The sequence below is a fragment of the Leuciscus leuciscus genome, assembly GCF_965113295.1.
Source record: "Leuciscus leuciscus genome assembly, chromosome: 15".
Taxonomy (NCBI): Eukaryota; Metazoa; Chordata; class Actinopteri; order Cypriniformes; family Leuciscidae; genus Leuciscus; species Leuciscus leuciscus.
The window spans coordinates 16,212,091-16,239,194 of NC_138739.1; the positions used below are offsets into that span (position 1 = coordinate 16,212,091).

General features: G+C 38.4%; 1 protein-coding gene across 1 annotated transcript; it reads left to right on the forward strand.

Moving 5' to 3' along the window:
- Nucleotides 1-763: 763 nt before the first annotated feature.
- On the forward strand, nt 764-25,706 carry LOC309474911 (transmembrane protease serine 9-like). The gene is made up of 16 exons (XM_082137530.1): nt 764-845; nt 1,002-1,093; nt 1,565-1,665; nt 2,363-2,488; nt 3,643-3,779; nt 3,872-4,014; nt 4,103-4,252; nt 4,875-4,956; nt 12,493-12,591; nt 12,754-12,845; nt 13,217-13,317; nt 14,104-14,229; nt 24,823-24,959; nt 25,066-25,208; nt 25,297-25,446; nt 25,574-25,706. The coding sequence occupies exons 1-16, from the start codon at nt 806-808 to the stop codon at nt 25,583-25,585; spliced, it is 1,731 nt and encodes a 576-aa protein (XP_081993656.1). The 5' UTR covers nt 764-805; the 3' UTR covers nt 25,586-25,706.
- Nucleotides 25,707-27,104: the final 1,398 nt, after the last annotated feature.

Below are 27,104 nucleotides of genomic sequence, written 5' to 3' on the forward strand. Positions count from 1 at the left end.
AACGCAAGCAACTTTGTGGGCGGATCTCGCCGGATGGGCGGATCTCCTCGGACAAGCCAGATTCCACCATATCTTTATATTCACAATAATAATCTTTTACATTGTAATCCTGTATCTATACAGAGGATGACATGCACCTAAATTATGTGATACTATACTGTAACATTAAAACAAAACAATAGGTTTTAACAAATACAAAATTTATACTATTCATGTACATTATTTATGATTCTGTGCAGTAATGTCCGGCATAATATTGGATAAATTGAGGACAAATGACTATTATACACTGTAACATTCAGTGTTAACTATTAAAATTCTTCCTTTTTTTTTAACGTAAATCAGTTTTTAGTGCTTAAACTTAAACTTCTTCTATTAATTAAATTGAAAAACCTGAATTTATAATAATAAACTAACATGAATAATTATATTAATGAATACAAATAAAATTGTATAAATTATGTCTAATTAAATGTCTATTTTTTATTCATTTAAAAAAAATACATGACGTAGAAATGCACATTAAACCATGCATAAACTTTATATCAGCTGCAAAAGTGAGATACTGTGAGATGCTGAGATGTTAACTCAAAGCTAACGCAGGTCAAGCCTTTGTGCCTAGCAAGTTAAACAAGTTTATTCTGCAGCTGGAACATTGGCCTTGGCAGTGGTCTGTGGGATTCACACACCTGTGGGCATCAGCCATGAGTAAACACCTGTTCCGTACAGCGCTGCACATTTCTGTGGGCATATATATGGACTATGGAACAGTTCAGAGTGCAGAAAGACCAGACAGACTGCAAACATGCTGAGGATCTTGTTGTTGAGTGTGCTGGCCGCCCTGGGTAAGACGCCTCTCTCTTTCTGTTGAGAAAACCACTAAATCACTTCGATTTTACCAAGTTAACAAATGCGAATGTACTCAGCTCAGTCTATATGGGCTCAAACTACAAAATTACTACACTCCTAGTATGTCTAAGTGTGTTTTTTTTTGTGTCCAGCGCTGGCGGAGCCCAGATACTTGGAGGATCAGAGCATTGAGGAGCGGGTTGTGGGTGGAGAGGTGGCAAGACCCAACTCCTGGCCCTGGCAGGTACAACATTTTTAACATTAACTCAATACAAATCCTTTGAAATCTCAGCAACTACTCCATGGTCTTGTACTTTATTGTAAAGCGACCTTGAGTTTCATGAAAGGCGCTATATAAAATAAACACATTATTATTATTATTAACTATGCTTTTTTTTTTGGTGGTTTTCCACAACTAAATGGACATGGTTGTACCAGCTTAAGGTGGCCAAGCTATTTTTCTAAATATGGTAGAAGGTTTGTTGGTGATCCACTAACAAAATCAACCAAGATGGTGGTCTACAAAGCAGTTTGACCTTGGCACCACAATATTGGCCATACATTTATAGCTTCTAGTAAAACTTGAAGCTGGTTATAACTGGATTTTCCAACACCAATAATATCCAATCAGCAAGTTATTAATATACCACTCATATTGAAATTCATAATCCTGTCATATTTTCAAATTCTAACTAAGTCACTGTCCCTTTCTCAGATCTCTCTCCAGTACCTGTCCGGCGGCAGCTACTATCATACCTGTGGTGGGTCTCTGATCAGAAGGAATTGGGTAATGACCGCTGCCCACTGCGTTGACACGTAATTAATTCACGTTTTTTTTTTTTTATATAAATGGTTAAGAAACAACACAAACATCTGATAAACTGAGACTGATCACATGATGAGTATGAATCTGAAGGAGTTTGAGGTCTCTGCAAAACAATAGTGGGCGTTTCTAAATTTATAGCCGTTTTCAAACTGGTGGGTGATTCTAAATCATGGAATGAAAATTATCCGCTTTACCCCTAAACCCTACCGTCACTGTGACGGGGGCAAATCAGGTAACTAGGTCAAAAACACCCCTCCATTGGCCAACTCCCATTTCTGTCCTGCAGAGACCTGTTGACCTAGTTCAGAGCAGCGCCATGACAGGTATAAAAGCAAGGCTTTGAGCAATAGCGTGTTTTCAATAGCATTCCCATTAAAAATCAAAGATGGCGCTGCTGTGAATAAGGTTTTGATCTGAAGCGCGCCTCATAGAACTGGTGCAGTTCGCCCTCTGGCGGAAGGTGTAATACACTTTCAACGTGTTTGCAAAACATTTTTGGTTGTACTCGTATGGATTCAGACAGCTGTGTGTTGACCATCAAAACTCTTCTAAGTTTGCCAATTTTTCGCATTTAATCTGGACCAACATTGACTAGCCAATGGAAATTTCGCGCCTTTAAGACGTCAATAAAAAAGTTTTTGCTTGTTCCTCACTCTACTTATGTGTTTCTGAACGTGTTTCCTGCAGCTCGAGAACTTGGCGTATTGTCCTGGGCGACCACGACATCTACAACCAGGAGGGTCGCGAGCAGTACATGACCGTCAGTCAAGTCATCATCCACCCCAACTGGAACAGAAACAGTTTGGCTTCTGGGTGCGTATATAACATACAACACATACACGACTGTGGCGACAGTTACAGAAAAACAAACAACAATACTATTGCCAAGCCGGTTAAACATATCTTACACGAATGTAAAAAGTAAATACATTTACTGTAATATATGACTGACTCGACCATTTAACGTACGCAGCACACTCAACTGTGTTGATAGTTCTTCGCGGCTTTCTGAAATTCTCGATTGTGATTGGTCTACTAGCTAACAAGCGACATCAGTTTTTGTACTCAAAATACATTTAGAGGACTTAAGTAGTAGTATAATATATTATTGCTTTTTATTAGCGGAAGATTTAAAGATAATAGTAATACAGGTAAAATTATTTAAAAAAAACCTCAGATCAATATTTTATGTTCTCCACTCAGGGTTCAAGTCAGACCACCTTCTCTATTTATTATTTATTTATTTTTGGTTACACTTTATTTAAGGTGATGTAGTTACATTGTACTCACTTAAACAAGTAGCCTACTATACTAACTACTTACGGTTAGGGTTTGGGGTTACACTTTATTTTAAGGTGTGATTGTTACAGTGTAATTATATTTAATTCCTGAGTAATATTAAGCAACTACGTGTACTTACTATAGGGTTAGGGTAGGATTAGGATTTGGTTGAGGGTTATTTGCTTGTAATTATGCATTATTTACGGTTAGGGTTAGTATTACTAAGTACATGTATTATGTAACAAGGACATGTAAAATATAGCGTTACTGGGTTTGGTTTAGGCCTAGTTACTTGTAATTATTTACAATTTACTGTTACGATATGGACTATATTATATAGTAGTAATATAAAAGTACATGTAGTAACATGTAATTACGTCACATTAAAATAAAGTGTTACCTTTTTTTTGCACTAATGACAGTAAACCCATCATATATCAACAATTACGCATTTAACTTTAATGCTACACATGCAACTACTGTATATCCACAATTACAGATAATATCAAAGCAGCATACTTGACCCTATTGAGTTTTTGACATAAGTTTCATGCATAACTATCCAGACTTACATCATCAACACAACATCCATGATCATTTTAAAGATTTTCTAAAGTTATTGCGCCCCCTAGTATGAGAAATGAAGTGCGCCTTGTAGACTGTGATGTGTGTTCTTTGTTTTTCAGATATGATATCGCTCTTATGCGTCTGTCCTCTGATGCCTCTCTGAACACGTATGTGCAGCTGGCCGCCCTCCCACCCTCTGGACAGGTTCTGCCCCACAACAACAACTGTTACATCACCGGCTGGGGCCTCACTCAGAGTCAGTTTCACTTCAGATAGCTTTGACGTTGCCTGAAATCATGTGCATGTACTCATTCCTGATTCCTTCCTCTCATGAATGTGATCATTTAGCTGGTGGGTCACTCTCCACTCAGCTGAAACAGGCCTACATGCCCGTGGTGGACCACAGTACCTGCTCTCGTAGCGACTGGTGGGGAAGCACCGTGAAGAACACCATGGTGTGCGCTGGTGGCGGCAGCTTGTCTGGATGCAATGTGAGAAAAACTGGCTGGCAAACAGTTCATGAACTATTTCATACTGCAGTAAAATGTCTAATTTTGTCTCCTGTTGTGTTGTTTTTAGGGTGACTCTGGCGGTCCTCTGAACTGTCAGGTCAGCGGTCAGTACGTCGTCCATGGTGTGGCCAGCTTTGTGTCATCATCGGGTTGTAATGCCTACCAGAAGCCAACAGTCTTCACTCGTGTGTCTGCCTACAGCAGCTGGATTAGTGGAGTAAGTGCAATTATATCATGATTATAATAAAACTTTACATAAGTAACTAACAAGCAATCAATGTCATGACTGTATCTTATAATACCCTGTTTTCATTTCATATTTCTTGTGCCATTTTGTTAATTTCAGATCATTGGATAAGTGGAAAAACTGAGAAGATGAAAGAAAAACATAATTTATCAACTTTTAACATCTGCAATGGCAAACAATATTTACAATAAACTTTACATCTAATATTGGGCTGCTTTTGAATCATTTTAAAGATGTGTGTCCTTGTTTATCTCACGTACTGCTCTGAGACACGAAGGTTGAGGATCCAAATGCAGTTTTATTGAACAGAGGGTAATCCAAAGACGTAATCCAGAAAACAGGCAATATGTCAAAAACATTGGGTAATCAGTCCAAACAATACCAGGGTCACAGGGGCACAGGCAAAAAGGAAAGAGACAGGCAGAGATCAAAACCAAGAACATGGGAATCAGACAGAATGCTCAGAATTGCAGAAAAAACACTAAAAAAGACTTTGCAGGGAATGAATGTGAAAACCAGGCTATTATAGGGTGAGTTAAACAAGGTAATGAGACACACGTGAATGTGATAATGGATGATAGTCTGAACACAGGATTATGGGGAATGGAGTCTGTGGATGTGTGGTATTGTCCTGGTGGAGTGCCCTCTGATGGTAATCCCGGACACTCTCACTGGTGATCATTACAGTTTATTCCAGTTTGATTGAAGGCAATAAATAAATTTAGTAGAGCACTTAACTATTTGAAGATTTTTTTTTTTAAGTGGAACTTTACATTGTTCATACGTAATGGTCCCGACATATTAACAACATTTTGGATAGTGTTATGGAATATGCAATTATTCTATTATAATTATGCCTTTTGGTATATGAAGTACTTATGTGTCGTAGTAAACCACAATTGTAACTGTATTAAGAAAGTGGTTTTTATAAAGAAAAACACTGCAATTGTTGTTGTAAAATCATTTATTGAGAAAATGGTTCATAAAGAAAAGCACTGCAATTGTTGTTCTAAAATAATTTATTGCGAAAATGGTTTATAAAGAAAAAACATACCACACTGAATGTTGTAAGCATTTATTAAGCATATGGCAGAGTAGAGAAAAATTGAAAATATATTAGAAAGAGCTTTGCCAAAGAAAGAAGAAAAATGCAATCATTACCGTCTATGTGTTGCGGACGAGCTACAGAAGATACAGCGATGAAGAAAAGCTCCAGGAGAAGGAGAGCGAAGAGGCAAAGGCTTCATGACCAAGTCCTAGGGGGTTTCCAGGAGAGGATGACCAATGGACAAGTTTTAGGGAGTTTCCAGGAGGAGATTTCTGAAGATGTCAAAAAGTTGATGGACTTTAAAAAGGACTGGAATGACAGGTCCAGTCAGACGCTGATTCACCAAGGACGGCCTCTCCGGTGTTGGATGCCTTGCCATTGTGCCTCGTGAAGTTAAAAGCTTGTAAATTATTTAGTTTTGATTTGCTTTTATTTTAATTTTATATATTAATACCTTTTATGTAAACTAGTTAATCTGTATTTAATAAAAAAATTATATAATTGAAATTAAGAAGCTTGCCTGGCTTAAGTCTCTGTTTTACAAAAGATTGAGCTGAACTGACCACGGAGAAGTCTTCTGTGATCTAAATATTGTAAGTATGGAAATTCAAATGCTTATTATTTAGGACAGATTTGACTTACTTTACCTAACCTGAGAATAATTAAAATAAGGTTAAAGGTGTTTAAAATTACGCACCATAAAACAATAGATATACCAGCAGTATATCTATCTTATATGAACTTTTATTAATTGAACAGATACTTTTTTTTACAAATTACTTTGAAATGAGAATAAAACAAAAGCCATTCATCCAAGGAGCACACAAAAAGCAGTGGAATACAAAAAGCAAGACAAGACAAAACAACACCAAAAAAACAAACAAAAAAACTGTAAAAAAACAATAAACCTCGAAGCAGACTCATTAGAACCTCATTAATATTCAAACTGATAATATGTGACCCTGGACCACAAAACCAGTCACATGTCGCACGGGTATATTTGTGGTAATAGCCAACAATACATTGTAAAGGTCAAAATTATCGATTTTTGTTTTATGCCAAAAATCATTCGGATATTAAGTAAATATCATGTTCCATGAGGATATTTTGTCCTATCCTAACAAACCATACATCAATGGAAAGCTTATGTATTCAGCTTTCAGGTGATGTATAAATCTCAATTTCAAAAAATTTACCCATGTGACTGGTTTTGTGGTCCAGGGTCACATATTAACAATTATAAATCATTTTCCAATCAACAAGAGTCAGGCAGATTTCAGCCAATAAGAAATATAGCACTGTCTACTACAAAACACACTGTAACAAATACAGTACATTTATGGTCCATACACTAACAAGTTAATGACTGTAGTAAAATAAATTCATAAATATAATATAAAAAATATATAGATTAACCAGTTGAAACAAGTTCAGTTATGATCACATTTGTTATGTGCACAAGCACCAAATTAAAATAATTATAAATTCTCAAAATGTACAAAAACACACAGTTATATTTGAGCTTTTACCCTCCTGCTCATCCCCTCTGTCTGTATTTCTTTCTCTCTCTGTAAGAAAACAAAATATAGGTGAAAAAGTTTGATGCCACAGCTACTATTTATAGTAAGTGTCAATGTGCAACCAATAACCATCTTTAAAAACCAAGCATTTCTACCTGATCAAAAGAACACTCAAAATAATAGTGTTGAGTGTCAAACCGTAAAGTTAAAATTGACTCTTGGTAGGCTTACTAATAGTTGTCTCTATAAAGCTGAGAAAGGATAAAGTGTTTTATAACAAAAAGAGTTACATATTTTAACTTTAAACTTGAACAATTTAAATTCATTTTAATAAACTGCAATATGTTCATTTCAGAGCGTCTGTACACAAAGCCAAAAGAAAAAAAGATCACAATGTTACTCACCATGGATTGAAACTTTATATCTCTTGTATTAAAAGCATCAAAACAGTGCTAAATATGATGGCGTTACTCACCGTGGGCAATCACCATGAATCTCTTGCATGTGATCTTTTTGTCGCTGGTGATTTGTAGTGTATAAACGTCTGAATGTGCTCTGCTGATATTCCTGATGGTCAGATCTCCAGTTCGCTGGTTTAACTATAATCTGTCTCTGAATCTCCCATCAGAACCTTCATAGAATAAGGCCTGATTGGTGGCTGCGTTGAGTTCAGCTATGAACGTTTCTTTATCACTAAACTTCCACAGTATCCGCTTATCATTCTTCAGTTCGGAAACACCAGTTTGTAGAGTCACAGAATCTCCAACTGTATATTTCAGCGTATTCACTGCCAAAGAGAGAGAAACATATAGAAGAAACATGTGAATGTGAAAGTAAACCATCAATACTGTGATTATGTTGAGCTACTCACGCCAAACAAGAACGTTGAATTTCTTGTATGAAACTTTATTGCTGTTTTTCATCTGTACTTTTGGTGTTTGTGATGGTGAGCTCTCCAGTTCGACTGTCCAGCTCCAGTCTGTCTTTGAATCTCTCGTCGTCAACATCGTAGACGCTGGTCTCATTGGTCCATCAACTTTGGCTATGAGGGCGTTTTTAGGTTTAAACTTCCACAGAATCAGATCATCTTTCTGTATTTCCGTAATACCAGTCTGCAGATGGACAGACTCTCCCTCTGTGAATTTCAGTGTGTCCACTTAATTTCATAAAGAAATAGAAGCCAAATGTGTTGATATGTGCAGATGAATAACTTAGAATCAGAATCAGCTTTTATTGCCAAACATGTACAAGGAATTTGTCCTGATGAAGAGGTGCATAACAATAATAATAATAATAATAAATAAATTAATACATGAATAAAACAAGGAATACAAATATTATTAACAAAAATACTATTTTACAATTGAATTGTACATTTAACTGTACATTACTGTAATGTGTGCAAAAAGTCACAGTTTGAACTTTGCAGAATATACATCATAGACTGAGTAGTGTGCGATCAATGTAATGTGTGTGAAAGTGTTGATGAGGCCAGTTGCCGATGGAAATAAACTGTTTTTGTGGCGTGAGGTTTTAGTCTTGATGGACCGCAGTCTCCTGCCTTAAGGGAGTGCCTCAAAAAGTTTGTGTCCAGGGTGAGAGAGATCAGCCAAAATCTTCACTGCCTGCTTTAGAATCCTGGAATTGTATGGGTCCTGAAGAGATGGCAAATTGCAGCCAATGACCTTCTCAGCAGAGCGAATGACACGGTTCAGTCTACTTTTATCTTTGGCAGTGGTGGCAGCGTACCAGATGGTGAGGGAGGAGGTGAGTATGGATTCAAGGATGGAAGTATAGAAGTGCACCATCATTGTCTTCAGCAGGTTAAACTTCTTCAACTGCCGCAAGAAGTACATCCGCTGATGAGCTTTGTTGATCAGAGAGTTAATGTTCAGCGCCCACTTGAGGTCCTGGGTGATGATAGTTCCCAGGAAGTGGAAAGAGTCCACAGTGTATTGATTGGGGAGTCACGCAGTATGGTGGGGGGTATATGGTGGGGGGTTCTTCCTGAAGTCTACCACCATTTCCACTGTTTTTACAGCATTTAAGCAAACTGAGAGGTGAACTAACGTGTATACGCTCGCCACCCGTCTGGCCAAAATCCCATAGTATTCAGGCATCGGACGTAAGATATGAGACGTTAGACGTCATGGTCTGAGAAAATGTCGACGTAGCTGAGAACGGATATTTTTACTTTGCATCTGCATAACGTACGTGTGGATAGCAAATATTTAGGCTAAATTCTATTATCTTAATAATTGTACCCTTTTAATTTTGGATATGATCAGAACACACACTGTTTTCATGTTTTTGTGGGTTGTACAATTGTTGAACAGTACTCTGTCGGTTCTGTATATTCTGCATGTCTCCTCAATCAAAACCATCTGATTCAGATCAGCTCATTAATACTCAGATAAAACTGATAATGCACTTTCAGTAACTGTAACCGATGCAGCTCATGTCATGTCTACTTTTACTGTTATATAGTATTAATGCATCTTTATTCATATTAAATGTGATGTTATAAAGACATCATGGAGTTTCTAAAATTATATTGGCTTAATTGATCCCCTGGACCCCAATTTGAAAACCCATGTTCTTTCGATTTTAAATAAAAAAAATGTATACACCAATAATGAAAACGAAATAATTTATTTTGGTTATAACTAGAGCTCCAACTTACAATTATTTTGATAACCGATACATTTTTTTGACCAGTTGATTATTTCTTAGATTGAACAGGTAAAAATGCCAAGCTTTACTTTCTGGATTTTATTTAAAAATGTGTTATTCCACACCCTGCCCAAGGTTGTAACAAAAATTGCATTATGCGTTAAACAACACACATATCTGTCAAAATGCCTGACGGGACTAGCCACACCAAATGATATGCTTATTTCATTAGTTTAAAGCATAGAATATAAAGCATTTTCATGCTGCATTTCAGATGTGTTTTGTCCATAGCAATGCATTATTCACTACTGTAAAGTGACATGACTGACTGATGTTTTCTGCACAATCCGAAGATGCGATTAATTGATATCAAAAGTGTTTATGATTGTCATCAATTAGTTGTTGCAGGCCTAATACATTGTGTTTTCATTACATTTGTTGTTAGAGTAGTAAGGGCAACATCTTGCATCTTTTTTTAGCAATAATGCATTATTTGCAAAGACCTCATCATTATTAGCAAAATGAAATTTAAATCCTTCTTCTAAAGTTTATCCGGTACCCTCTCATTTCAATGGCGATGAATTTCTTACATTTTTCTCCAATAAGATAGCAAATCAGATGCCATGCACTGTTGAAACTCGTAAAACTCATTTTATATCTTCTCCATGCTCTTCTGTTTGTCACAAATTTAAATCTATTTCTATTTCATATAGAAATTATTGCGCATCTCAAGCTTTTTCTAGATAGTGACTTGAATCTTGATAAGCAAGTAAATTCTGTTGTCAGATCGTGTTTTTTCCATACAGTCTGCTGACCAAAGTTAAAGCCAAAGCCTTTTCTATGTCCCCAAGCCTTTATTCACTTGGTTTTAATAATCAGTAAATTGTATTGGTTTTATTAATTTATTTAATTTATTTTTTTATGAATGTTGTTTGTTTTAATTTTCTGTTTTAAATGTTTCTTCCCCATGTCTGTCATGTTCATGTTTCATGCTGTTTTGAAAAGCAAATTGGTCAGCCTGGCTGTATAAATTGTGCAATATAAATAAACTTTGACTTGACTTGACATCACGGCGGTCCCTGGCTCGTACAATGACATAGTCAATAAGATGCCACTGTTTGGAGCGGGGGTGTCTCCAAGATGCCTTCAATTTGTTTTTCTGGTGAAAGAGAGTGTTAGTGATGGTGAGGTCATACTGAGCACACTTACTGAGAAGCATGACTCCATTAGAGTTTATGTTCCCGATGCCTTCTTTTCCTATAGTGCCCTTCCAGAGGTATTGATCCCGGCCAACCCTGGCATTGAAGTCTCCTAGGAGAATAATCTTATCTTCCCAGGGAATTCTCAACAAAGTCTTGTCTAAGCAGGCGTAGAAGGTCTCTTTTACTTCCTCCTCAGAGTCTAAAGCAGGGGCATAGGCACTCACAACTGTTGCTATCTGGTTGTTGGCAAACACCAGACGGATTTTCATGAGACGCTCACGGAGACGTTCAATTGTCCTTCGTCTGCAATCGGGTTTCAGAGAGAACGGCTAGGTTAATCCGGCATCTATTCAGTTCTCTAGCGATGATTGCAGTTCTCCTCTCCGGTCTATCACTGGTTGCACTATCCATCAGTGTTTGCACATTCCAGGCTCCACATCTACCACACGGTCCTTGACAGATCTGGGTCGGAATCCACTGGCATGGAGTCCAGGACGACTGGAGGCCCTTTTCTGCTGCAGCCTTCATTCGCCTTCCCAGCCGTTGTGATGCTCCCCTATGGCCAGCCATCATAATTCACTTGTTCCACCATTGAGGTCTTGGTTGGTTGGATTGCTCTTTGTTAGGGACCTCCCCTTGACCTTACCACCATGGTTGGCCCTACCAGGAGCATAGCTCCAGACGGCATTGCTCTTGGGATCACAGGACCACACAAGCCTCTCCACCACAACAAGGTTGCAATCCCCCGGAGAGGATCATCATATGTAATGATCTCTTCAGTCCCTCTTTTGATTTCAGCTTTGAGAGCGTCTTTATCTCCAAACAGCCACAGTATCTGATTGTTTTTCTGTTTTTAATTATCAGTCTCGAGGGTAACATCATCTCCCTCTAGCGCTGACACTTTCTTCACTTCATGTCACAGTAACACAAAGAAATAAGTAGATTATAACAAGAGAGTCAGTAAAGCTACAACAGACAAAGAGATAGAGGGCCTTATTTTAACGATCTGAAACGCAAGTATCAAACGCGAAACGCAAGTAACTTTGTGGGCGGATCTCGCCGGATGGGCGGATCTCCTCGGACAAGCCAGATCCCACCATATATTTATGTACACAATAATAATCTTTTACATTGTAATCCTGTATTTATACAGAGGATGACATGCACCTAAATTATGTGATACTATACTGTAAAAACAAAACAATAGGTTTTAACAAATACAACATTTATACTATTCATGTACATTATTTATGATTCTGTGCAGTAATGTCCAGCATAATATTGGATAAATTGAGGACAAATTACTATTATACACTGTAACATTCAGTTAACTATTAAAATTCTTCCTTTTTTTTGTAAATCTGTTTTTAGTGCTTAAACTTAAACTTCTATTAATTAAATTGAAAAATCTGAATTTATAATAATATATTAACATGAATAATTATATTAATGAATACAAATTAAATTTTTATAAATTATGTCTAATTAAATGTCTATTTTTGATTAATAAAAAAAAATACATGACGTAGAAATGCACATTAAACCATGCATAAACTTTATATCAGCTGCAAAAGTGAGATACTGTGAGATGCTGAGATGTTAACTCAAAGCTAACGCAGGTCAAGCCTTTGTGCCTAGCAAGTTAAACAAGTTTATTCTGCAACTGGAACATTGGCCTTGGCCGTGGTGATATCTGTGGGATTCACACACCTGTGGGCATCAGCCATGGGTAAACACCTGTTCTGTACAGCGCTGTGAACTTCTGAGGGCATATATATGGACGATGGAACATTTCAGAGTGCAGAAAGACCAGACAGACTGCAAACATGCTGAGGATCTTATTGTTGAGTGTGCTGGCCGCCCTGGGTAAGACGCCTCTCTCTTTCTGTTGAGAAAACCACTAAATTACTTCGATTTACCAAGTTAACAAATGCGAATGTACTCAGCTCAGTCTATATGAGCTCAAACTACAAAATTACTACACTCCGAGTAAGTGTTTTTTTTGTGTGTGTGTGTGTGTGTGTCCAGTGCTGGCTGAGCCCAGATACTTGGAGGATCAGACCATTGAGGAGCGGGTTGTGGGTGGAGAGGTGGCACAACCCCACTCCTGGCCCTGGCAGGTATGACATTTCTCAATACAAATCCTTTAAAAACTCAATAACTGTGCTTTTTTTTTTGGGTTTTCCACAACTAAATGGACATGGTTGTACCAGCTTAAGGTGGTCAAGCTATTTTCTAAATGTGGTAAAGGTTTGTTGGTGTCCCACTAACAAGATCAAGATGGTGGTCTACAAAGCAGGTTGAACTCGGCAACACAATAATGGCCATAAATGTATAGCTTTATACCTAGTAAAACTTGAAGCTGATTATAACTGGATTTTCCAACATCAATAATATCCAATCCCCCCGTTAAGATATTAAAACACCACTAGTGAATTTCATAATCCTTTCATATTTTCAAATTCCAACTAAATCACTGTCCCTTTCTCAGATCTCTCTCCAGTACCTGTCCGGCGGCAGCTACTATCATACCTGTGGTGGGACTCTGATTAGCAAGAATTGGGTAATGACCGCTGCCCACTGCGTTGACACGTAATTAATCCACGTTTTTTGCATCTAAATGGTTAAGAAACAACACAAACATCTGATAAACTGAGACTGATCACATGATGAGTATGAATCTGAAGGAGTTTGAGGTCTCTGCAGAACAAAAGTGTGTGTTTCTAAATTTGTGGCCGTTTTCAAACTGGTGGGTGATTCTAAATCATGAAATGAAAATTATCCGCTTTACCCCTAAACCCTACCATCACTGTGACGGGGGCAAATCAGGTAACGCGGTATAAAACACCCCTCCATTGGCCAACACCCATTACTGTCCTGCAGAGACCTTGACCTTATTCAAAGCAGCGCCATGACAGGTATAAAAGCAAGGCTCTGAGCAATAGACCGTGTTTTCAATAGCATTTGCTGTAAAAAAAATCTGTATAAAGCTCCTACTTAGATCAATTATAATTTTCCACATGCAGTTCATGTTATCTGGACTGTGGAGTTTTTTTTTTTAAGTTTCTTGGAAATATATTTTTTATCAGTGTTTCATCAGCAGAATAATCCAAAAACACATTAAATAACAGTACAACCCACTGACTGAAGAGATGAATGTCTATCTTTCAAAGCCTCACTTTCATTTCCATTAAAAATCAAAGATGGCGCTGCTGTGAATAAGGTCTATTCTTGATCTGAAGCGTGCCTGTTCATAGGGCTGGCACAATTCGCCCTGGGACAGCAGATGTAATACACATTCAATGTGTTTGCAAAACATTTTTGGTTGTAATTTGTTTTTACTCTACCTATGTGTTTCTGAACTTGTTTTCTATGCAGCCCGAGAACTTGGCAGGTTCTCCTGGGTGCCCACGACATCAACAACCATGAAATGTACTACAGGTACATGGACGTCAGTGAAGTCATCACCCACCCCAACTGGAACAGAAACAATGTGGCTTCTGGGTGCGTATATAACATACAACATGTAACGTTACATGACTGTGGCGACAATTATACACAATTTATACACAACTATATCTACAATACACTTATATTTTTTAACTCAACAAACTAGACTGTATCGATTATACAACGAAACACAAACAACAATACTATTTAAATATAAAGTAAGTAATTTAATGTATATGACTGTCTCTACCATTTAACGTGAGCATCACACTCAACTGTATTGATAATTATTCGCAGCTTTCTGAAATGCTTGATTGTGATTGGTCAACCGCAGCATTTAACTGTCACAGATTTACTATTAATAACTGTCACCTGTTCACCCATAGCAATGTTGTATATTATTCCGCTGATTTTCAGCACTATTTTCTTATCATTCCGCTAGCGCTAACTAGTGACATCTTGAATAAGAGTTTTTGTAGTCAAAATAACTTTAGAGGACTTAATAATAGTAGTATAGCTGTATATTATAGCAGTTTTTTCTACTTTGTAATGGACAATTTTTTATTAGCTGAAGATTTAAAGGGGTCATGAACTGAGAATTCAAATTTTCCTTGATCTTTTGACAGTTAATAGTTCGTTATACCATAAAAATACCCTGTAAGTTTCAAAACTCAAAACTTCCTTGTTTTTCCAAAAACTGATTTTATTGAAACTAGGGGCGGTGCTAGGGGTGGGTTAAGGGGGCTGCTGGAGCCCCGAATGTTTTTATTACCAAGCCTTGTACGCACCATCACTGAGTTTTCAAGCTTATGAAAATAATTTATTAGAACCGCAGATTTGCTCTCTCACATCTACAGTGTCAACTTACGTTGTCATTCAAACCCGACAAGAACCGCCCACTGAGGCTAGTCCTTCTGACTGACATGTAAACTGGCCAACCATCGATGAGAAGTTAAGTGTCTTTACGATCCTGCAAATGAGATTAGATCTTTTGGAGCCAGGCAGTTTGTTATGTATAACAGTTTATGTTATATACAGTTTGTGTATAGTATTTTACTAGATCAATTTATTTAAAATGGATATTTCAAAATTATATATAAAAAAGGAAGTAAAACACACCCAGCCAGCACTTAAACGCCAAGATAAAACAGCTTCAGGTATCTGTAACTTTTAATCTTATATTAAACCTTTTAATATTATATTTCTTATTCGGTTTTAAATTGTGTCTGATTTGTGTTTTTGAGCATCTAACAGTGCGCAACAGTCTATAGGACACAAACACACACGCATTTAGAGCGTTTATATTTTTGGTACTTAGCATGGTCTGTGGCAGACTTTTCGTGTCAACAATTCAATAAACAAGATAATAATAAAAAATATATATATTTTGCTGACGAAAATGGTGATGGAAATTTGACCCTGTTTAAAAAAACAATTAAAAACAAACAAATTCAAAACATTTTATTTAAAGGTGCATTGTGAGTAATATTTAGGAGCATTTGTTGACAGAAATGCAATATCATATACATAAGTGTTCTTCAACTACGGGCACTTTTGGCCTTGTGAACTTGAGGTAAAAAAAAGTGTTCAAATCAAAATTGTCACAGTCTAACAGTTAAATATAACTAGTCCAGTTTAATGATCCATAAGAGAACGCACTTACATTATAAGACAAATTGGTGTTTTTTGACATATTTTCCTATCCACACTGAACAAATGTCATTTCCATCACATGCAAATATTTGATTATTATTTAAAATTATTATGATATACATAATTTCTTAACAGTGTAAGACCACTTTCATACATAGTTTTACCAATTTATACCTATATTGCAATTACCATAGATTTGTGGATTAAGTAAATTAATTGTCATGAGGCCCAAACACAAAGCTTACATCCACCACAACCTGAAATGTAATATTGCATTGGTTAGATACATTTCAGAAAAATAACTACTTGTGTTATTACATTAAGTGGAACATTATCCCATAAACTATGCAGAAATTTTTAATGAGTGATTAGAATTTTGTACATATTTTTTAAAAAGTTATGAGGTGGTGGAAATGACTGGGTGTTGTGGAAATGACAATGAATGGACATCCATGTAGAAAAACAGAAAACATTTATTTGAAACCCATTTAACAAATCATCTGTGGAATCTGTTTGGTTCCATAACCAGATGAACAGTTACAGTCTTACTGTAAACAACTTTAACCACAAATAGTGAGACCTTTATCCAGTTGACCTCCGCAGCATCTTAAAAATAGATGAAAAGGCATTTAAACAAATATATATTTGAATAAATACATTAGCATTGTACATTTCAATAAATAAAATATTCATATGTAGCCACTCAATCTATGAATTCCACCTTGTAAGCATAAATGTAATTTCCACCTCACCTTTGTCATTTCCACCCAAGAAGGTAATGTGGTGGAAATGACGGTGATGGAAATGATAATCCTACAGTATTTTGTAAAAAAATCCAAGCTAGTATTACATATTAGCTATGAATTGGTAGTTAGCATTGCATGCATGCAAAATACATCTATTTGTGTTAAAAAATCTATTTATTTACAAACTCATTTATTGTTACGCCATGTTTGGAAATGACATACAATAAAAATATTTTCATTTTAAGTCAAGTCAAGTCAAGTTTATTTGTATAGCGCTTTTCACAATACAGATTGTATCAAAGCAGCTTCACAGTATTAAATTAAAATAATACAACAAAGTTTGTTTCAAGAGGAATTTATTGATTGATAAAATTAAATTAAATATCCCCAAAATATCCCCAACTGAGCAAGCCAAAGGCAACAGTGGCAAGGAACCGAAAAACTTCATCAAGTGACCTAATGGTGTCCTAAAACTCCATCAGGTGACCTAATGGAGAAAAAAAAAACCTTGGGAGAACCCAGGCTCAGTCGGGGGCCAGTTCTCCTCTGGCATTTATGAGCTAGAGGCCGGATTGTAGTTTGAACTGTAGGATTATATGAATGCCTGGCTGAAGAGATGCGACTTTAATCTAGTTTTAAACTGGGAAAGCAACATTTACCTTGAGTTTTCTTCTCCAAGTTTCTGAAGAAATTTGAAATCTCCTCCATGTCAGACATGTACTGTGATGTGATTGTTCATCTCCATAGAAACTACCCAAACAATCTTTCAAAAAAACTTTTTAAAGGGACATTACAGCGTTGTGATGGAAATTACGGCAATACTGTGGGACAACTATATTTTGTATATAAAATCACATTAATAGTTGTCTGACCTTAAATACCTCAATTATGTTTTGATTCTTTTACTGATACTTTATTCAGTCATATTAAAAAAAAATAGATAAATAATTTTTTTACACTTCTTTTTCATTATTGAAGGTCAGAAGTCTGGGTGTGGGACAAGCACAAAACAGCAATATTTGCATGTATAATGATGTTTAAAAAGGTGAAAAAATCATCGTAGACTACCGGTAAAAAGTTCCTAAAGTACTTTCATTGTAAATTTAACTATGAAAGTGTTAATTTTTCAAAATTAAATGTTTTTTTTATAAAATATGATCAAAGGACATGAAAGTGCCCATAGTCTAAGAATTGCCCAACTATGCTTTCAGTGGTATATAAAGACCTTAATGAACCGTTAAGTTTTTATTACCTTAGAATGAGCCATTTCTATCTATATACACCGTGGGTCCCCTTACATTGACATGTTTCTACAGTGGCCCTAAATGGACAAACGCGTTTCGTCACTATGTTGTTCTTCGTGCAAAGAAGCTAGCTAAAGTCAGTGAATAAAACACTGAAACAATGATGAACAAGTAACAATAATATTCGCAACACCATATCGTTTTACTGAATAATTAAGTAAACATAATTTCTTAATTTATCTTTGTAAAGAAACCTCATTGCTTAACTGCCTACTTTCTGTTGTCTCAGACGACGACATCTTTTCCTGTCGGCCACCGTAACTTCTGTTGGTTGCAATTTGCAACCTCACCACTAGATGCCGCTAAAAATCACACACTACACCTTTAAAGTGGATTTCTCTGGGCTAAGCCCTGGATATCCACTCACCCTAGAACCACCCCTGATTTAAAAACTAACCCTGCGTCTCAATGTCCATACTATCCATCCTAAACAGTTTGTGAGATTAAAATAAGGGTGTCCCAAAGCATATAGTATGTTAAAAAGTGTTAAAAAACTACCAAACATGCCAGATATGCGCAACGACGGTGGGAGGTTTAGATAACGTTTTGTGTGACTAAACAAAGTTTAACCTAATAAAAAAAATAATAATGATTTAATGTTATTCGTGTTATACTTCATCTGCAATAACAATGTGGACTTTTATTTGTGTGGCCATTAACTTTTAAATGCATCATTATGCATTAATATGAGGAGAGTCTCTGCATGAAAGACCCGCGACTGCAGATCAACGCGCTACTGCATTTCTCTCCGATACGGTTGGAAATGAAATGAAATGAAATGTGGAGGATTTTATCTTTGACAAGATGATTGACAGGCCAGTTTACTGTGAAAGGATGCTGTCAGGGTATTGTATATTATCTATTTAGTTGTGATGTTCTACCCAGCCCACTAGGGGTACTCAATGAGCACGGAATGCTTGAGTGACATGTGAGCGAATAACAGATATGTTCCTCATGTAAACAATCTGAATGCAGTGTGTTCGACACAGCTCTTCAATAAATTGACAGAGACGATTAATGCCTCCTTGTAGATACATTTAAGACATGGTGTCAGAAGTATAAATACAAGAGAAGAGCAATATGTCGAAATTTAATCCACCAGAAAGTTTTAACTTTGATCGTCCAACGGAGTGGCCAACGTGGCGGCAGAGGTTTGCGCGCTACAGGACAGCTACAAAACTGAGCAAAGAAGATAAAGAGGTACAGATAAGCACTTTAATATACGCCATGGGCATTGAAGCTGAGAACATTTTCAAATCATTCAACTTCGCAGCAGAGGAAAGTGCTGAGGATTACGAAACGGTGCTTGGAAAATTTGATGAGTATTTTTTGCCTAAAAAGAACGTGATACACGAGCGGACGTGTTTTCATCAGAGAGTGCAGAGGCCCGGGGAAAAGGTGGAGTGCTACATCAGAGCCCTCTACGAACTCAGTGAGAATTGTGAATTCGGTGCAAGTCGAAATGAACATATAAGAGACAGACTTGTAGTCGGAATTCGGGATAAAGAGCTTTCTAGGAGGATGCAGCTAATGACAGCACTTACCCTGGAAACTGCGGTGCAGATGACGCGGCAGGCCGAGGATGTCGCGCAGCAGATCAGCCAGCAGGAGGGTCAGTCGACGAGCAGCGTGCAAGAGGTAGCCTCCAGGCGTTCATTAAAGGCGGGAGATCGGCCCTGGACGAGAGAGAAATACAAAAGAGCTGGTGAGAAAAGAAGAGACGATACAGAAAATGAGTGTGGCAGGTGTGGTAAGACAGGACACAAAGACGTCAGAAAATGCCCAGCAGCTGAAACTGAATGCAGAAAATGCAAAAGAAAAGGACACTGGGCGAAAATTTGCAAATTAAAAACTGTGAGACAAGTGATGGCGAAAGAAGTGAGTGAAGAGAGCTTTTACCTGGGCGCGGTGAGTAATAAAAATGAGTCAGATGAAGCTAAATGGACTGTGTTGCTTAAGATAGGTGATACTCCAGTTAGTTTTAAGATCGATACGGGAGCGGACGTTACCGTAATGAACACAGTGACTTATGAAAAGCTTCGCCCAAAAGCTCAGCTCCTTCATTCAAACATAGCACTAGACAGCCCAGGCGGATCACTAAATTGCATCGGACAGTTCACGGCAAAAGTGGAGTATAAAGGCAGAAAGTATGCCATTACCATGTATGTGGTTGCGGGAGGAACTGTCAGTAACCTTCTAAGCCGACAGACAGCTGCTGAGATGGGGCTAGTCAAAAGAATAGAGCAGATAGCCGCAGTCTTTGAAGGAAGCGGTACAATGAAAACAGAGCCGGTAAAAATACACCTGAAAGACGGCGCAGAGCCATACGCAGTACATACTGCGCGGAGGGTACCATTACCACTGCTTCCTAAAGTTACAGCAGAATTACTGAGAATGAAGGAAAAAGGGGTTGTGGAAAAAGTCACACAGCCTACAGATTGGTGTGCACCCATGGTACCGGTCATGAAGCCCAATGGCGCCGTCAGAATTTGTGTGGGATTAAATAAACTGAATGACAACATAAAAAGAGAGAGGTACATGCTTCCCACAACAGACAAAATTCTGGCTAAATTAGCAGGAGCAAGCGTCTTCACATCATTAGATGCAGCGTCAGGATTTTGGCAGATTCCGTTATGTAATGAGAGCAGCTTGCTGACAACGTTCATTACTCCGGTGGGACGCTATTGCTTTAAGAGGCTCCCATTTGGAATCAGCATAGCTCCAGAAATCTTCCAAAGAAAAATTAACGAGCTCCTAGTGGACATGGAAGGAGTTGCTGTATATATGGATGATGTGATTGTTTACGGGAAGGATCAGGCAGAGCATGACAAACACCTGGGAAAAGTGCTGAAAAGGATGGAAAGTGTGGGCCTCAAATTGAATAAAGACAAGTGTGTATTCAGAAAAGCAGAGTTGAGCTTCGTGGGTCATGTCGTGGATGCACAGGGTGTCAGGGCAGATCCTGAAAAGGTACGTGCAATAAGTGACTTGCAAGAGCCAGAAAATGTAAACGAGTTGAGGAGGGCGTTAGGCCTCATAAACTACATGGGAAAATACATCCCGGACCTGGCATCGAAGGGAGGTCCTTTGTATGAGCTCCTCAAAAATGGACGTGCATGGACTTGGGATCAAGCGCAGAAAAGTGCATTCAAAACACTTAAAAGCTCACTCACAAAAGCTCCAGTCCTGGCACACTATGATCTGGGAAAGGAAACAGTGGTGTCAGCGGATGCTAGCAGTTACGGTATCGGCGGGGTGTTACTGCAAAAGCATGACGATAGCTGGAAACCGGTCGCGTACTGTTCTAGAAGACTGACCGATTCTGAAACGAGATACGCCCAGATTGAGAAGGAGTGCCTTGCAGGCGTATGGGCGTGCGAAAGGTTCCAGAAATACTTAGTCGGCATGGACACATTTAAATTGATCACTGATCACAAGCCGTTAGTACCACTGATCAATAGCAAAGACTTGGACACTGTGCCAGTGAGATGTCAGAGACTTTTGATGAGACTTATGCGGTTTAACGCAAAAGCGGAGTATGCGCCTGGCAAAAGCCTGGTTGTGGCAGACGCTCTGTCGCGAAGCCCATTGAACACTACAGAAGACTTTATGACAGCAGAGGTGAGTTGTCACGTGAATGCTATCATCAGATGTCTGCCGGTGTCACAGCGCAAGTTGACGGAAATAAAATGAGCAGACACAAAAGGATGAGCAGCTACAAACTGTAGAGAGATTTGTAAAGTCAGGATGGCCAGAATATGCTAAAAGTGTTCCTAATAGCGTACCGAGTTTTTACAAATGGAAAGACTCTTTGTCAGTGAGTGAGGGACTGGTTGTGCTTGGGAATCGTATTGTAATTCCTAAAGTGATGAGACACGAGATGCTTAGCAGAATTCATGACGGACACCAAGGGTTGTCAAAATGCAGGGCACGCGCTCAAGAAACTGTGTGGTGGCCCGGAATTTCTGAGGATCTTAAGCGAAAGATAGAGACATGTAAGTTTTGCACTGAGAATAAACGTACACAACGCAAAGAACCTCTCCAGTCAACTCCACTGCCGGAAAGGCCATGGCAGCGAATAGCCACAGACTTATGTATGCATAAATCAAAACAATATCTGGTTGTATCTGACTACTATTCGCGCTACTTGGAAATTCTTCTACTTCAAGTCACAACATCTGAACATGTTATTCAGAAACTTAAAGCTTTATTTGCGAGATTCGGCATACCAGAACAGATTGTTAGCGACAATGGACCGCAGTTCTCCAGTGAAGACTGGAGAAGCTTTTGTGGTATGTACGATATTCATCACATCACATCGAGTCCACATAATCCACAAGGTAACGGACACGCAGAACGCGCCGTTCAGACGGCGAAGCGCATTCTGAAACAGGATGACCCGTTGATAGCACTCATGTGTTTCCGAGCCACACCCACCTCCTCTACAGGGGTCAGCCCAGCGGAATTGCTTATGGGGCGAAAAATCCGTACGACTCTACCCACCTTAACGAAAAACCTGAGACCAAAGTGGCCAAACAAATCAAGTGTGAGAGAGAAAGACAAAGCAGCAAAACAAAAGCAAGCATACTACTTTAACAGACGACATGGTGCGAAGGACTTACCTGTTCTCAGAGCAGGGGATTCAGTCTTGTTAAAGCTGGATGAGGAATCCAAATGGAAAGGACCAGCTACAGTGCTGGCGGAGAGCACTACTCCGAGGTCATATGAAGTTTGCAACGGAAAAGGGGGAGAGACACGGAGAAATCGCAGGCATCTTCAGTTGTTGCCTGACGGAGTTCCCAAAACTAACTTAAAGACAGAGGAGAGTTCTGAACAGTCACCACAGAAAGTTCAACTTCATAGAGACTCTGAGTTATCTGCAGAGACAATTGCAAAGAAACATAATATCACTAGATCAGGCCGAGTGAGTAAGCCTGCTGAGCGTTTGGACTTATGAAAAAAAGAGTGATAATACACTGTCGGTAATCAATGTCTTTATTGTGTTATGAACAGGCTTGGTTATACCTGAACATAATAATTAATATTCTGACGTTTGATGGGGAGAATTGAGAAACTGACACGTGATATATCAAAGATAGAGTAATGTTGTGTTTAAAGAAAATATGTTCTGGTAAGTAGTTAAATAGTCATCTTTGTTAAGTAAGGTTACTGAAACATGATGTTATAATCATAAGGTAAACAGAATTGCAACCTGAAGTATTTGACTAAAAGGGGGAGGTGTCAGGGTATTGTATATTATCTATTTAGTTGTGATGTTCTACCCAGCCCACTAGGGGTACTCAATGAGCACGGAATACTTGAGTGACATGTGAGCGAATAACAGATATGTTCCTCATGTAAACAATCTGAATGCAGTGTGTTCGACACAGCTCTTCAATAAATTAACAGAGACGATTAATGCCTCCTTGTAGATACATTTAAGACAGATGCGACAGAGAGAAGCCAAGCCATGATGACGTGATAGTATGTCCCAAAGCTTGTCTACTTTCTGCTACACACTCAAAAGTATCTACTTTTTCTTCACAAAAAGAGTAAATACTTTTAGGGTGTAGTATAAGTGTTGTGTATTGCATTCTTAATGTTGCATGTTTTGTCCATATGGCACTCCGTACTGGTTCCCTGTTGTATTGTAGTGTGCAGAACAACTCAGTGTGTCACCTGTATAGTGAACGAGTCAGTAAAGCTGCCATGTGAAAATGCTTGTGTCAGTGTCATCACTCAAGCAGTGCGTGATCATCGTTTAACGATGTAACAAAACTGGCGACGAGGATTAACACTCTCTCTCTCTGCGAAACTTGTAAAAGTATGTGCTATTCAGCTGACAGCGACTCGTTAAAGCAACACTATAAGAACTTTTCCTCTGCGATCCCCCTACAGGTTGGAAGCGGAATTGTCCATTACCGCTGTCGTAAATAATTTCGCTGCCCGCAGTCTACTGTCACACGCACACTCGCTGTTTATCTAGCGCCGGCTTTGGAATGAACGATGTCCACAGACAAGGTAGAGTATGTTGCATTATTTCATGAAAGTATGATGTATTGCGACATCAGAAACGAAGAAAAACTAAATGTCCTGAGATTGCTGGTTCAAAGACAAAGACTGCAGAAACTGTGGAAAAAAAAGGGAATATTGAATGTGTATATGCCAAAACAAAAAGCAAGATGAGAAATTAAATCCAGCTAAACCTGTGGAGTTTAAGAAAAGCTTTGTCAGAAAATTCAAAAAGAAAAACATAAATCAGGTGGAATATACAGGGAAACAACAAGAGGATGAATCTGGGAAACAACAAGAGGATAAATCTGATGAAAATGAATACTCATATGTAATGTCTGTGTCTTCAAATTCTGATGGCTACTGGGTGACGCCACTGCTAGATGGAAAGGCTGTTACCATGCACTTGGACACTAGGGGTGGGAGATATAGCCTCAAAATTTATATCTCCATGTACAGTGTTATCTCGATGATCTGTTAATCACAGGAAAAGATGATGAGGATCATCTCGGGAACCTGAATGCAACACTATAAAGGCTGAAAGAGTATGGCATTCGGGTGAAGAAAGACAAATGTGACTTCTTCCAGCCCACCATCGAGTATCTAGGACATGTAATTGGCAGTGCTGGTCTTCACAAAAGCACCATCAAAGCTAAAAGCTATGGATAAAAGCGTGGATGCGCCATCTCCAAATAACGTAAGCCAGGCCAGGTGCGATCATTCCTAGGACTGTTAACATACTATGCAAAGTTCATACCAAACCTTTCCAGCAGACTTCGTCCATTACATGAACTGTTAAACAAGTCCAACTGGACTTACATCATCAACACAACATCCATGATCATATTAAAGCTATTCTAAAGTTATGGCGCGAAATGAAATGTGCTTGAAATGTGAAAAAAAGTCTGTGATGTGTGTTCTTTGTTTTTCAGATATGATATCGCTCTTATGCGTCTGTCCTCTGATGTCTATATGAACCAATTCGTGCAGCTGGCCACCCTTCCACCCTCTGGACAGATTTTGCCCCACAACAACATCTGTTACATCACCGGCTGGGGCCGCGTTCAGAGTCAGCTTTCACTTACTTCACTTCAGATAGCTTTGACATTGCCTGAAATCATTTGCATGTAACTCATTACTGATTCTTTCCTCTCATGGATGTGATCTTCATTTAGCTGGTGGGCCACTCTCCTCTCATCTGAAACAGGCCCTCCTGCCCGTGATGGACCACAGTACCTGCACTCGGAGCGACTGGTGGGGAAGCACCGTGAAGAACACCATGGTGTGCGCTGGTGGCTGCAGCTTTTCTGGATGCCATGTGAGAAAGACTGGTTGACAAACAGATCATGAACTATTTCATACTGCAGTAAAATGTCTAATTTTGTCTCCTGTTGTGTTGTTTTTAGGGTGACTCTGGCGGTCCTCTGAACTGTCAGGTCAACGGTCAGTACGTCGTCCATGGTGTGACCAGCTTTGTGTCATCATCGGGTTGTAATACCTACCAGAAGCCAACAGTCTTCACTCGTGTGTCTGCCTACAGCAGCTGGATTAATGGAGTAAGTGCAATTATATCGTCATTATAATAAAACCTTACATAAGGAACTAACAAGCAATCAATGTCATGACTGTATCTCATAATACTGTTTTTATTTCATATTTCTTGTGCCATTTCGTTCATTTCAGATCATTGGATGAGTGGAAAAACTGAGAAGATCTGCAATGGCGAGAAATATTTACAATAAACCTAATCTTGGGCTGCTTTTGAATCATTTTAAAGATTTGTGACCTTGTTTAATCCAGTTTAATCAAAAACAATAAATACATTTAGTAGAGCACTTAAATATTGAAATTTGGATTTTTTTATTGTTTATACGTAATGGTCTTGACATATTAACTCCTTCAGACCAGGCTAGTTTATTTTTCTAATATGAGTAATGTCTGGTCACTGATTGGTCCCTGAGAAACCAACAACAATGAAAATATGCTGTCCATCGAAGTGGAAACATCTATTAATTAATGAGTTCGCAAAAATTTAGTTTTTTAGATACATTTTTACATTTAAGGAGAGCAAAATATCAAGTAGGGAAAATTATTTTGCTCAGTGGTTAAAAAAAAAGGTCTGTAGGGAATAACAACATTTTGGGGAAATTTCGTGGGCAAAAAAGTTCCACTGTCAATAGAGACAAACAATGGTTATGTTGACTGTTACTTAAAGGTAGGGTAGGTAGGAGTTGTCTAAAAAACTTCTTTTCCAAATTTGTTTACACTTTATTTATATATCAATACATAATTAAAATGTAAGTACTCTGAAAAAGAAAGTATAAAAATCGAGTGTCTGTAGACCTCTCACGACTGTTTTAAAGACAGCTCATTATTTCCATTCACTCCACCCCCTCCCTTCTGAGCTCCTTCCAAAGCCACGCCCCCAAAACACATGAACGCGCGACTCCCACCGCTGAACTGGAAGACGCATTATTTACCTGAGACGAGCGGAGAGGAAGGAGCACAGTGCATGTAGTGACATCATGTCAGAATCACATGTAATAAAAAAATCTAACTTTATCATTATGAATATAAACAAATAAGATGTATTTTAGTACTCACTATCAAGCTAGCATATTGATATTGGTAAAGTTTAAAATATATTTTATTTGATTCGCTAACGAGCTAGTTATATCTATAAGGCAAAGCTAAAAACAGGTTGCATTGATACACGTTTTTCCATTACCATCAGTTACACTGTGATGAAGATGAATTTCGTGTAAGATTCATAACATATATGGTGTTCTGCATGTAAGAGTTTCCATGATGAAAGCATTGTTGACTCTGATGAGGACGACTACACTCCAGAGACAAGTACCGCATCGTCAGCTCGAGGACAGGTCCGGGGTCGAGGGCGAAGCAGAGGAGGTCGTGCAAGAGGCCGTGCAACTAGGCTCCGGGGATATTGACACGCGTTTTATTTCTTTGTTTATCCAAATACTTTTTGTTCATTACCTTTTCTAGTACTGTCTTCCTTTTTTTGCCTTGTTTGCCTTCGCTAACTGCATATGCCGGTAATGTGAATTTTGATTGCTCTTTCTCTGCCATTGGTTTGCTATTCCTAGGTTCCGTGCCTCTCGAATTCCTCAAATCAAACGGGTGCGCGCAAGTGGGCAGATCCTGTGGCAAAAGGGTGGTTGCCATGGTTGCGAGAGAGTGACAGTCGCCTAAG